General features: G+C 41.6%; 2 protein-coding genes across 2 annotated transcripts in view; one reads left to right on the top strand and one right to left on the bottom strand.

The window, feature by feature from the left end:
* Positions 1-8,625, top strand: part of zbtb20 (zinc finger and BTB domain containing 20) — a 230,607-nt gene extending 221,982 nt beyond the window's left edge. Inside the window, exon 9 of the mRNA XM_078409123.1 lies at positions 8,296-8,625. Within this exon, the coding sequence (XP_078265249.1) occupies positions 8,296-8,324 (29 nt within the window). The 3' untranslated portion in view covers positions 8,325-8,625. The remainder of the gene's footprint in view (positions 1-8,295) is intronic.
* Positions 8,626-10,000: 1,375 nt separating this feature from the next.
* Positions 10,001-14,266, bottom strand: part of LOC144598517 (nectin-1-like) — a 37,799-nt gene continuing 33,533 nt past the window's right edge. The window contains exons 3-4 of the mRNA XM_078408684.1: positions 12,962-13,071; positions 10,001-10,436 (exon numbers count right to left, since the gene is read on the bottom strand). Of these exons, the coding sequence (XP_078264810.1) occupies positions 10,266-10,436; positions 12,962-13,071 (281 nt within the window). The 3' untranslated portion in view covers positions 10,001-10,265. The remainder of the gene's footprint in view (positions 10,437-12,961; positions 13,072-14,266) is intronic.

The following is a 14,266-nucleotide window of genomic DNA, read 5'->3' as shown; positions in this document are numbered from 1 at the left end:
TCGTGGACAGGGTAAAGCACAATCAATTCCATGAATGTATTTGATCTCTGTTCACCTGACATTAGAAATAGCACCGTCTCACTGGTCAATGAGCAGAAATTTCTATCAGGAAGTCATGTTTGTATTTCTCTCCAGCAAAAATTCTTAAAATGGCCTCTGTTTCTTCACCAATTGACAAAGCTGGCTCCCGACAAGTAAGGTATTACCACCACAGTATGTCGTATGTTTGTAGGTCTCTGCACAACATGAGAAAATCAAACTTATCTGCTCAACTTGTGCAGGAAGAAAATAGATCTTTACAAAGGTTAATTAAATCTTTTCATAAAGTCAGAGATCATAAGTGATAGGAGCAGAATTAAGCTATTCGGCCCATCAAGTCTACTCTGCCATTCAATCATGGCTGATCTATCTCTCCCTCCTAACCCCATTCTCCTGCCTTCTCCCCATGACCTTAACTACCTCCACCGGCAGCTCGTTCCATACACCCACCACCCTTTTGAAGTACACTGCGGAACCCCCCCCCCTCCCAGATTCCTATTGAATAATCTTCTCATGGGCAAATAATCAATCCAAAGAAGAGTCCTGACCTGAAAAGTCTTCTGTCCTTTTCTATACAGATGCAGCCTGACCTGCTAAGTTCCATCAGCTATTTGGTATTTTGCTGTTTTCAGGGTAGCCAAATGAAAAATCAGTTTACTTCTTTTCTGCACTATAAATGCTACTTCCTGATTACAATAGATAATAGGTGCAGGAGGAGGCCATTCGGCCCTTCGAGCCAGCACTGCCATTCAATGTGATCATGGCTGATCATCCACAATCAGTACCCCGTTCCTGCCCTCTCCTCATACCCCCTGACTCCATTATCATTAAGAGCTCTATCTAACTCTCTCTTGAAAATTGGCCTCCACTGCCTTCTGAGGCAGAGAATTCCACAGATTTACAACTCGCTGAGTGAAAACGTTTTTCGTCATCTCCGTTCTAAATGGCCTACCCCTTATTGTTAAACTGTGGCCCCTGGTTCTGGACTCCCCCAACATTGGGAACAAAGCTATTCTTAATTGAGTTTAGTTTATTGTCACGTGTAGCGATATACAGTGAAAAGTTTTTGTAGCGTGCTAACCAGTCAGCGGAAAGACAATACATGATCACAATCGAGCCATCCGCAGGTTACATTGTGCAGTATACAGTGTACAGTATACATGATAACGGGAATAACGTTTACTGCAAGACAAAGTCCGATCAAAGATAGTCCGAGGGTCTCCTATGTGGTAGATGATAACTTAGGACTGCTCTCTAGTTGTTGATAAGATGGTCCAGTTGCTGTCATGAACTATTCCTCAAAATCGCGACATATTAATAGTTTTTTATTTACAACTTTGAGAGAAGCTTCTGCATTTCCACATTTGCTGGGACGTGCGTGGATCCTGGAGGTGGCTCCCAGTTTTACACAATAATGACACCAATAATAGTTTTGCCAATATTACAACTACAAATTCTGGATAAATGAGATCTCCCAGTGAGTTGGTGATTACACTGGCCTGGCATTTGTAGAGTCTGGAATGTGGCCCCCACTGCTTGCTGAATCTTGCACATTGGCTTGAGATGACCAGGGAGCTAAATGTCAAGTGGCAGAGCCTCTTGCCACATCACTGAAACTTGTAGGCAGACCAGACCTCCTCTGGAAACCTTCTAGACGGGCAGCAAACCCACACTATCTGTTTCTGAATGTCCCAGACATTGAGAAAGTCTAAAAACTACAAAGTAAGCAATTAAAAAAAATAGGAACTGTAAATCAGTAACTGAAGACATTATTCGAACGCAAATAATTAAGTTCATTCTTGGCTTCTTTCTCACAGTTTCATTATCTCCATTAAAATGCATGGGCTTGTGGAGATCGGAGTGCAGATTGGCAGATCCGACACAGTTGGACTTCTAATTCTAAAAGTAGACTGCAGCTGGAAAATCGCTGGCCAAGCTTGTCCAGCAAATGTAGGACTCGTGCATCTTTTACAAATTCTCCTTGGGCACTTTTGGCTCAGCGGTAGAAATTTTATCTCTAAGGCAAAGGATAGCAAGTTTATAGCTCACTCCAGAGACTTCAAGATAATCCGGTTGACACATCATCGGGTTACCGATGAAGAGCTGCACTGTCAATGATGCATCATTGATTTTCATTGTTCCGGTCCCAGTATATATGACAATTAAACACTTGACATTTGCTTTGAACGTGGATATAAATAAACCCATGGCATGATTGAATGAAGCCCATGAGTTGAACTCGATCAATATTTAACTCTCAATCCTATTTAATAAAGCAATTTATCTGGCACCATTGCAATGTTTAGAAACTTCAATGATACTTTATTGTCACATGCACCTAGGTAAGATGAAATGCTTTGTTTTGCATCCAACCTGGTAAAGTCATAGAGCAGACCTCACCTTGGCAGTACACAAGTGTTGGAAAAATTTCTGGTGCCGACAAAGTTTCAAAAGCTTATAATGCTCAAATGAACTGCTCCATTTTGCACAGTAGGTTGAGAGTACTTAGTTGACTAAAAATGTGTCTTGGCACGTTCTGACATTGTGAAGGCATTTGCCTCCAAAACGCAAGTGTGGCTCAGCACTTATGGCACCAAAATCAACTCCCCGGCAATGTAGATTTTAGACTGCAGGTTTGTAAATTCACTGAAAAGGAATTTGAAGATTGGGACTTCATAGTCAGATCAATGATCTCAATTACTACTGAAACCGAGATGGACCTGGAAATTCCCTTTACCATGTATCCGTACACTGCTTGGCTCGATTGTAAACGTCTTTCCGCTAACAGGTTAGCGCGCAACAAAAGCTTTTCACTGTACCTCGGTACACGTGACAATAAACGAAACTAAATTCCTTTTATCATGTGTCTACACTGAGGATGACTCGATTGTAATCATGTATTGTCTTTCCGCTGACCGGTCAGGACACAACTAAAGCTTTTCACTGTACCTTGGCACACATGACAATGAACGAAACTAAATTCAAGTGTTAAACCCATGCGTACATGTTTATTTCCAACTGATTCTCCAACCAGAATCCAGTTAGGCATTTGGGTGGGAAAAGCTTGCAGAGCAGTGGTGTAGTTCACAGGTTGTCAGTTTAATGATTTTAAAGAGTGGAGATGGAGCATGGGTTGAAAGCGAGATGGAAAAGTCCATGGGAAAGACAGAGCGTGATGAGATGGGGAAATGAAAGATATCTATGGAATGAAAATGGGGTTGGGCAAGTTACAACCAGCACTGTGGTGCAGTGGTAGAGTTGCTGCCTTGCAGCGCCAGAGACCCGGGTTCGATGCTGACTATGGGTGCTGTCTGTACGGAGTTAGCACGTTCTCCCTCTGACCGCGTGGGCTTTCCCAAATTGTAAATTGTCCCCAGTGGGTAGTCTATGGGGATTGCTGGTTGGCGCGGACTCGCTGGGCCGAAGGGGTTGTTTCTGCGCTGCATCTCTAAATTAAACTAAACTAAACTGCCCGAATGGACCAGCCCTCTGTTAACTGCATTACAGCCTGGCAGCGGAGGAGGACACCGGTAACTAAATGCAAAATCTAGTCCATTATTGAATTCCCAGCTGAGCCCATCAATGATCTAGGCATTGCACGCTCCAGCAAAGATGCAGTTGAGGTGCTGCCTTTTCAGTCACTAACAAAACGGTATGCTTCCTTCTGAAGATAGACACAAAAAGCTGAAGTAACTCAGCGGGATTGGCAGTATCTCTGGAGAGAAGGAATGGGTAATGTTTCGGGTCGAGACCCTTCTTCAGACTGGTTCGGGATTAGGGAAACGAGAGATACAGACGATGATGTGGAAGATAAAGAACAATGAATAAAAGATATGCAAAAAAGTGACAATGATAAAGGAAACAGGCCACTGTTAGCTCTCTAAGGTGAAACCGACAAGCTAGTGCGACTTGGGTGGAGGACAATAGACAATAGACAATAGGTGCAGGAGTAGGCCATTCAGCCCTTCGAGCCAGCACCGCCATTCAATGCGATCATGGCTGATCACTCTCAATCAGTACCCCGTTCCTGCCTTCTCCCCATACCCCCTCACTCCGCTATCCTTAAGAGCTCTATCCAGCTCTCTCTTGAAAGCATCCAACGAACTGGCCTCCACTGCCTTCTGAGGCAGAGAATTCCACACCTTCACCACTCTCTGACTGAAAAAGTTCTTCCTCATCTCTGTTCTAAATGGCCTACCCCTTATTCTTAAACTGTGGCCCCTTGTTCTGGACTCCCCCAACATTGGGAACATGTTTCCTGCCTCTAATGTGTCCAATCCCCTAATTATCTTATATGTTTCAATAAGATCCCCCCTCATCCTTCTAAATTCCAGTGTATACAAGCCCAATCGCTCCAGCCTTTCAACATACGACAGTCCCGCCATTCCGGGAGGAGGGATAGAGAGAGAGGGAATGCCGGGGCTACCTGAAGTGAGAGAAATCAAATTCATACCACTGGGCTGCAAGCTGCCCAAGTGAAATATGAGATGCTGTTTTGCCAATTTGTGTTTAGCCTCACCCTGACAATGGAGGAAACCTAGGATAGAAAAGTCTGTGTGGGAATGGGAAGGAGAATTAAAGTGTCCGGCAACTCGGAGATCAGGCGGGCTGAGCTTCCTTCTGTCAGGACTTTTTATTGTTTGTTTCATTGTTGCATTTCTGTGGTCCACTGTGGCAGTAACAGCGTCATCAAGCAGGCATTGCACACCACTGCTGCTAGTGTACTTGTGTACAGGTACATCTCCTGCATGGAGGTACTTGTGTACAGGCGCATCTCCTGCATGGAGGTACTTGTGTACAGCTACATCTCCTGCATGGAGGTACTTGTGTACAGCTACATCTCCTGCACGGAGGTACTTGTGTACAAGTGCATCTCCTGCATGGAGGTACTTGTGTACAGGTACATCTCCTGCACGGAGGTACTTGTGTACAAGTGCATCTCCTGCATGGAGGTACTCGGTCCAAAGGGCATTACAAACTCCTGGGTTTTGGGGTTCACCAATTAATTTTACCTTGCAATTCCCCAAATCCACTAGCTTCACAATGAAATGTCCGAGCTTGTTTTCTTCATCCTCTAACATCGTGTAAAGAAAGTGAATGCAAGTACAAAGTGCTGGTCCCTAACTTATTAACTAACTAGTTCTTAAAAAAAACTAGCAAGCTGAACAAAAAATCTTCAATTTATACAAGTAAGGCATTGAATAGATGATGTAGATGCCATGGAACAAATTTCTATCAATGTGTTATGCTCCACTGGTTATTTTTCATTAAAATGCTAGCCTAACTGAAAGCAAGTCATGCCTGACCTTTGCAGAAGCATGCATTTAAGGACTTTTGCAGCCAATAGAAGGGTACTTCATAAAACATAGTAATTCACTCTGACTCCTGCATTTTTCATGGATTAAAACAATTAAGAATTCATAGTTGGCTATCTGAAGTACAGAAGCAAAGAAAATACATTTTAGCTGAACTGCATCTCATCTGTGTGAATCTTCAATATTTAATAAAATCTTTGCAGACTTTGTCAAATATGTGCAGATGAACACGTTCAGAAATATTGTTCGACATTTCCAAATAAATACCCATTTTTAATTGTAGTTTAGAAATACAGTGTGGAAACAGGCCCTTGCCGACCAGCGATCCCCGTACACTGGCACTATTCTACACACTAGAGACAATTTATAATTTAGAATTTATACTAAAGCCAATTAACCTACAAACCTGTACGTCTTTGGAATGTGGGAGGAAACCGGAACACTGGGAGAAAACCTTCGCAGTAACAGGGCGAACATACAAACTCCACAAACAGCATCCGTAGTCAGGATCAATCCCGGGTCTCTGGCGCTGTAAGGCAACAACTCTACCATTGCACCACTGTGCCACTGAACTCGAGATGTGTAGATGGACTAACTTCCCAGTGTAGGTTGGAGGAGCAGCACTTCACAATGTGTTACCAGAAGCAATATGTTTGCAATTCCGCAGAAAGAGAAAATGTTGGTTTCTTTGGGATTGAAATAGGTGAAAAGGGCAAATTCTACCCCTTCTAGACCTAAGAATTCTGCTCTCTCATTTCACCCTTTTGAAAGAAGCATTTGACCACAAGCATCATTCAGACTTGCTATGAAATGTCTTAGATTTTATTGATTTTTCTGCTGTCTATTGCTGATTTTCTGTGTCATAAATCACATTTTCTTCACCTTCAAATCCAGTTCTTTATCACTTCTCAATCCAATCTCCCCAAACGAGTTCTAGTGTTAACTGAGTCTTCGTTACCCCCAAAACCTCTGTCCGAAGTGGGCACCACCAGTGTTTTGCACTATAGCAGTGCACTTTACTTTATTAGCCTTGTTCAACAATGCATCAAACAGGCCTACAAATCCATGTTGCTCCTGAGTAACACTCTTGTCATTCTTTAGATGAAATGCAGATTACATCAGGAGAAAACATCATCTCTCTCCCCCGAGAACCTGTTCCCTTGGTGTAAGATTTTTTCAGGAACAAATCTTGTCATCAACAAGAAGTAATGATTCGTCCATTCCGTCATTATGTGCATGGTTTGATTTTGGGAAGGGTGACAAAATCATCCATTGCAGCTCTGGCTTCATACGTTTTTATGATGAAATGCCCTGGTGGGTGACGTAACACAGGGAAGGAGCTGTAACTAAAACTCTGAGGGTATGGAGACTGCAGATGCCAGAATCTGAAGCAAAGAAAAAAGTGCTAAATAAACTTGGCGGTTCAGGCAGCGTTTGTGGATTGAACTAGAGGGAACATTGATCTCCAATATCAAGTAACTTGCTTCACTCTTTCTGTTATTTTAACCATGACTCATTTATAGACCTTCCATATGTTATGTCAGGTTTAATCTAAGTGCTGATAATATACAAGCCACATCTCTTACAGTCCCACGTAAAATTGACTTTGTAAGAGAAGCAAATTCTCTTTTCAGGGTTTGCATTATTCATCCAAAGTCACCCTCACGTAACCAAAGTCGTTTAATGGAAATCCTCCGTTTTGGCAGAGGACCACAATGTTTGAATATTGGTTTTGGGTTGAAGCAGGGTAACATTTTGACAACAGATTTGGAAAATATATGGGATTCAGGCAAAGAGGACCGAGGCATCAATAAACTGAAGTGTGATCTGCCCTCTTCCAAGAGACTCATCCGTGAAACAAAGCTGAAAGTTAAATCAAATGGAACACTGAATCGATAAACAACACAACCACTGGTGTTAAGAGCAGGTGAGTACTTTATTTAAAAAGTGACTACACTTCCAATGGGCAGATTATCCATAAACCCTCAGAGAGTTAGCTAGTGTTGACTCGTTTCAATGTTAGCTCAGGAAAGTGACACAGAACAAGCTGCCGTGTTTTACAAGAAGGATTTCAGTTTCTGGTTGTGGAGCTGATTATTTAATTGCACCTCCCTGTTTAAGTTGCAGATTTAGTATCATTTAAGTTTGTCTCTGGAAATTGTCTTTCAGTCCTCAAATATGTTTTGTGTCTCAAAGTGGATTTTTTCCCACGTTGTTTTAATGATGATTTCTTACATCTAGAATGCTGTGCACTGAATTCAATTTAATTTTTTTTCTCAGGGATGAAATGTGAGGATAACAACAGTGTAAAACTATTAATCCGTGTAGATAATGCTAAATGCAGAACACCCAGCCTGCTTAGTTTGAAATTGTACAGCATTCATATGGTTTATTTTGCGTGGAATAATTACTGAATACAATGCTCAACTTGTTTAGCTATTAAAAAGCAATCACTGCAGCATGGCACTTGATTCCTATGTTTATCATCCAAGCACACATCGAAAATTCTTAAAATTGATCATTGGAAGTCATGCCAATTAAAAAATGAAGTAAATATTCAGCACAAATTTAAATTTATACAGAGGGGGCCCAGTGGTTTACAACCAGTCATCTTCACAACCCCCCCCCCCCCCCCCCACAAAAAAATCATTGTCTTAATTAAGACAGAGATTGACAGATTCTTGATTAGGAAGGCAGGGGGATGGGGTTTGGAGGGAAGGATAGATCAGCCATGATTGAATGGTGGAGTAGACTTGATGTGCTGAGTGGCCTAATTCTGCTCCGATCACTTGTGACCTTGGGATCATTAGGGATAAAAATGACACAATGTAAATTCAGACAACTTTGCGCATGGTTCTGAGTGTGTGTATTGTCAATTGTTAACATTTTGTATGCATTTTAGTTCTAGATCTTCTTGTCTTCTCAAGTATATTTTTTCCAGTTCACAGGTCGCTCAAAGAATATCATTAATGATGCAAAGTCCAAAATTTAACACCAGCAAACCTTTCAACCACAAAAAGAAAAATAAACTGCTGGAGGAACTCTGCAGATCAAACAGCATCTGTGGACAGAATGGACAGGTGGCGTTTCAGATCGGGACCCTTCTTGTGTCTCGACATTTCAACCATGCTGGTCTGAAATCCAATAATAAGTGGAGGCCAATTTTCTGGATGCTTTCAAGAGAGAGTCAGATTGAGCTCTTAATGATAGCGGAGTCAGGGGATATGGGGAGAAGGCAAGAACGGGGTACTGATTGTGCATGATCACGGTGAATGGCGGTGCTGGCTCGAAGGGCCGAATGGCCTACTCCTGCACTTATTGTCTATTGTCTATTGTCTAATTGCAGTGTGTTTTCAGAACCACTGTTACTACTGCTACTCAAATGGCAGATAACATTAAGCATGCTAAAAGACCTGTTTCCATTTGGTGTGACTCTATGACTATCATTCCAACATCTACAGGACCAGATTATAGGCTCAGCATCCAATGCATTACCCACCAGGGAGCCACTCTCTTGTATACTGTTGTCAGAGGGACAATATTCAGACAGCCTGTGCTGCTGTAAAACTGTCCTCGTCCTGACTGCAGCCACGGAGGATCTGTGTCAGGCTACACAATGGTTCTGTTTGCGAAGGTTCATCTTGTTCATAAGTATAGGAGCAGAATTAGGCTATTCGGCCCTTCGAGTCTATTCTGCCATTCAATCATGACCAATCTATTTTTCCCCTCTCCACCCCATTCTGCTTTCTCCCCATAACAATAGACAATAGGTGCAGGAGTAGGCCATTCGGCCCTTCGAACCTTTGACAACCTTACTAATCAAGAACCGCTCAATCTCTGCTTCAAAAATAACCTATGGCTTGGCCTCCGTGGCAATAAATTCCACAAATTCACCACCCTCTGACTAAAGAAATTGTTTAGAAAAATATATCTATATTGAAAACTATATCTATGTACGACTATAACTATATAAGATAATTGTTTACAAAACTATACTGTTTCTTGTTGGGATTAAAATAAAGAAAAGTGCATTTAAAAGCCAATCATGCTCCATGAAATAAATTAATACAACAGTACAGCACGGTCACACATCCTTGGCTCCACGGTATCTGCGCCAACCGTGATACCAATTTAAACCGCACCTGTGCCTGTACATGATCTCTAATCCCTTCCTTCCCTGCCTGTTCACATGTCTGTCTCTCAAACATCACTATTGTATCTGTTTTCCTCTACTTTCCTTCAGCATGTTCAAGGCACCCACCTCTCTGTGCAATAAAAAACATGCCTCGTAAATCCCCCTTAAATCTACTCCCAACTTAAAGCTATCTCCTCTAGTATACGACATTTATGCCCACTAGTATATGATATTTTTGCGCTCTAAAAGAGGACATTAATGCCCCATATTATGTGGCATATATGCCCTCCAGTACAAGGCATTTATCCCCTGTAATGTATGAAATTTATGCCCTCTAGTAAGGCATTTATCCCCTCCAGTGTATGACATTCATGCCCTCTAGTATATGTCATTTATGCCCTTTAGTATATGGCATTTACCCCCTCTGATAGAAAGAGGACATGAATAACTCGTACATTTACTAAAACAGCCCAATAATAATCAAGTTTATTCTTTAATAATTTTGCTTACTTTTTTCATACAGATTAATTTATTGCAAACAGTCCCTGCCAATTCAACATTCGCATCACTGGGTAATTCTATAAATCACACACAGCAAAATCTCCATGGGTGGGGAAACATTTTTACAACCGATTTATTATATCTGTAAAAATGCTGCAGTTAGCTCATCAGGAATAACATTGCAGAAACATAAAACATTTTGAAACATAATTAGAAATTATATCTGTTGACAGTTTTAACACAAAAGCATTTATGCAAATCTAACTACTGAAATCTTAAAATGATGTTTTATATTCAACATTATAGTAGTTGGAGTCTGGGAGCTCACCATCAGGGTCGGGTGGCATTGTGCTGGTTAGTTGTTGAGTAGTGTCTTGGTTATTGGCGTCTGGTGTATTGTGCAGTAGAACATTGATCTGGTTTGGTGTGTGGATTCTTTTTTCCCTCTGTTACAAAAAATGTTTCACAAGATTATGAGAATATATTTATAAAATGCATTACTTGACATCATATGCTCAAAACGTCATCAGTAATAGGAGCAGAATTAGGCCATTCGGCCCATCAAGTCCATTCTACTCTGCCATTCTACCCATCAAGTCCACTCTACTCTGCCATTCAATCATGACTAATCTATCTCTCCCTTTATTTCTATAAAGAAATAGAAGATGATGCTGGAAAGGTTGAAATAGATGGAAGGAAAGTACCATATATTGCCAAGGACTATTTGGACCATTGGGGTCATTTCACTGTAGTAGGTATCAAGGAGAAGAATTAACTCCAAACACGCAGGTAAGCGTGGATCATATGAAAGGTTAAACCAATAAAAAGCTGAAACAAGTACCCGATCCAACTCAAACACACCCCGCCGAGGTGATAACAGAGCTGAGATGCCAGGTGGTTGACTTAATCAGCTCTTGTGAACAGAACCAATCACTTAAAATCTTTCAAAGAAACTGAGTGGTTCAATCATAGTGTTTTTCTTCCAAACTCATGATGGCAATGTTTCCCATCCCTTGCTAAATCCAGCAGGTTACAGGAAGTTGGTAAATCTTCCATTTGTTAATATCCTGCAAAGCCCAGGCCCTCTTTCACATTCCTCACCTCAAGGTCTTTGACCTTAACCTCCTGCCACTTCACTTCAGCCTCCCCAAGCTCTTGCAACATATGGTTACTCCAGACCAATCCCCTGTCACACAAACACACTGACTGTTCCCCCCCCCTAATGTTCTGATTATAATTGTCCCACCTCCCAACATTTCCTGTCTCTTCTATGCTGCTTTGAGGGATCCAATTTTTGGAGCCTATATTTTATATACCTATTTACGACAGACATTAATAGTTCAAGTAATTATTGAACTTTATGGAAAAAACCCAAAGGAATTTGTTTGTCAACAAAACAGAACTTGTGTTGTTTGTTTTATCGAAACCCAATTGTGGGCAGCACAGTGGGGCCGCTGGTAGAGCGGCTGCCACACACTTCCAGAGACCCAAGTTCGATCCTGACCTCGGATGCTGCCTGTGTGGTGTTTCCACATTTTCCCTGTGACTGCGAGGGTTTTCTCCAGTCGCTCCGACTTCCTCCCACATCCCAAAGATACGTGGGCTTGTAGGTTAATTTCCCTTTATAAATTGCCCCTCGTGTGTAGAGGGGGGAGCAGAAAGTAGGATAAGACGGAACCGGTATGAATGGGTGATGGATGGTCGGCATGGACTCAGTGGGCTGAAGGTCCTGTTTCCATGCTGCATTTCTAAAATAAATGGCCCTGAACAATCTGAATGGATAATTTTCTGCCATTATATTTGAAAGCATTCTTTGAATCACAAACTGTGCCGTGTGGTGGAAACCTTGCAGATGCAGGGGAATGGGAGGGAGGAAAAAGCCTCCAGAACCAATCATAAGGATATGATTGTTGGTGCTATTAGGGGAGAGAAAACCCAGCAACGAGTTCTTAGAAGAATCAAAGAATCAGCCTGCATTTTGAAGGGTGAGGCGAGCAAATTGGAGAATGTTTTCAGACCATTGCCTTGCTCGAATGTCTCTGGACTAGTCTCTGGCAATGTCTCTGGACTTCCCGGCACTTACTGAGGATCTGCAAAATAGATTATTAGTCCGACGGAGCAGACACGATGGAGGTGATCAGACAGCATGAAATGAGATTGGTAAACTGGAACAGAGTAAGGAACAATGGGTGTATTCTCTTAGTTTAGTTTAGTTTGGAGATACAGCACAGAAACAGACCCTTCACGACACCGAGTTGCACTAACCAGCAATCCCCACACATTAACACTGTCCTACACACACTGGGGACAATTTGCACATACACCAAGCCAATTAACCTACAAACCTGTACGTCTTTGGAGTGTGGGAGGAAACCGAAGATCTGGGAGAAAACCTACGGCGTTATGGGGAGAACGTACAAACTCCATACAGACAGCACCCGTAGTCGGGATCGAACCCAGGTCTCCGGCACTGCAAGTGCTGTAAGGCAGCAACTCTACCGCTGTGCCACCTTGCCGCGTACGAATGACGGTCCCTGAGATCTGAGATTTGGCCTCAGTTCCTTCCTGAAGAATGATTAATTTATCAAGGTTTGCAGAAGAGTTTGGAGATTCGATAACTGTTGTAGGTGGAAGCTAAAAATATATACATAATGAGATTTAGAAGAGGGCACGACTGAAACATGAGGCTGAGGATCTTTATTTCAAGGGAAGTAGAATACAAAAGTGAAGAAGTTATTCCCTAGTTATATAGTGTTTTGGTGAAATCCCATCTGGATTTTTAAATGAGTTCATGAAAAAGGCAGTATGAAAATAATTGGAAGCAAAAAATAACACGGCTGAATGGTTATAATGTAAGGAGGGCAAGGAGTAAAAGATCTGTGTAGCAATTACAAAATGTTTATTAAATTTCTGATTTAGTGGAGCTTTTGACTCAATTATACATGTAAATTAGTAAATTGGTATTACTTACATGTCCAAAGTATAGCAGTAAAAACAGGATTCCAATGGCAATTACTACAAGAACCACACCTGTGATAATATTTGTAGCCAGATTAGAATTTGGTTCTTTATCTGGAAGATCTGGAAGATAACACACGCATCAAATTAACTGTTTTAGAGTGCATACGGCGTTGTCAATTTGTTTGGATTTAGATATAAATAGCTTTTTTTCCTGTAAATCCAAGCGTTTTCGAGTCAGACAGTGTGGAAACAGGCCCTTCGGCCCAACTTGGCCACATTTAGCTGTCCCAACATGTCCCATCTGTACTAGTTCCACCTGCCTGCATTTGGCCCATATCCCTCTAAACCTGTCCTATCCATGTACCTGTCTAATTGTTTCTTAAACGTTGTAATATCCCTTGCGTCAACTACCTCCTTTGGCAGCTCGTTCCATACACCCAACACCCCTTTGTGTGATAAAGTTACCCCTCAGATTCCTATTAAATATTTTCCCCTTCACCTTAAACCTATGTTCTCTGGTTCTCGATTCCCCTACTCTGGGCAAGAGACTGTGCGTCTACCTGATCTATGTTGACTTCTATTCAAAAGTTATACGGGATTTGCAAAATTATGATTGTCATAGTTAAACCGAGTAACGTAGTGCATATTCTTTTTTTTATATTGGCACAAAACTCACATGTAATGTATTCATCACCTTGAATGTGTTACAAATGAAAGATGTGACACATTTACAACTGGTTCTAACATCACATTTATAATGCAGTAACAAATTACAGCTGAACTGGCATAAAATTTACCAATGAAGAACTAACTTTATTTAAAATGGACATTTGAGAAAGTAAACCAACCTGACTAATTCATAAACCGACACAACGGAGGCTTTAAAAGCAGCTGTCAATGTAAAACCAAATATATCCCCGGATTAACAAATAGCTGCTGCATACTTACCACAATATAAATACAGGGATGTAGAACAGGGAATACAAAAACAGGAATGTAATGCTGAGACTTTATGAGGCACTGGTCAGACCGTATTTGGAGTATTGTGAACAGTTTTACGTCTCATACCAGAGGAGGTTTACGAGAATGATCCCAGGAATTATTGGGTTAACATATAATGAGCGTTTTATGGCACTGGGCCTGTATTCGCTAGTGTTTAGAAGGATGGAGGGGAACCTCATTGAATCTTACCGAATAGTGAAAGGCCTGGATAGAGTGGATGTGATGTTTCCACTAATGGGAGAGTCTGGGACTAGAGGCCAGAGCTCAGAAGAAAAGGATGTACCTTTAGAAAGGAGATAAGGAGGAATTCCTT

This window comes from Rhinoraja longicauda, chromosome 12 (genome assembly GCF_053455715.1).
Source record: "Rhinoraja longicauda isolate Sanriku21f chromosome 12, sRhiLon1.1, whole genome shotgun sequence".
In the NCBI taxonomy this organism is placed as follows: domain Eukaryota; kingdom Metazoa; phylum Chordata; class Chondrichthyes; order Rajiformes; family Arhynchobatidae; genus Rhinoraja; species Rhinoraja longicauda.
The sequence above is the reverse complement of the archived record's forward strand: the minus strand, read 5'-3'. Positions and strand labels throughout refer to the sequence as shown.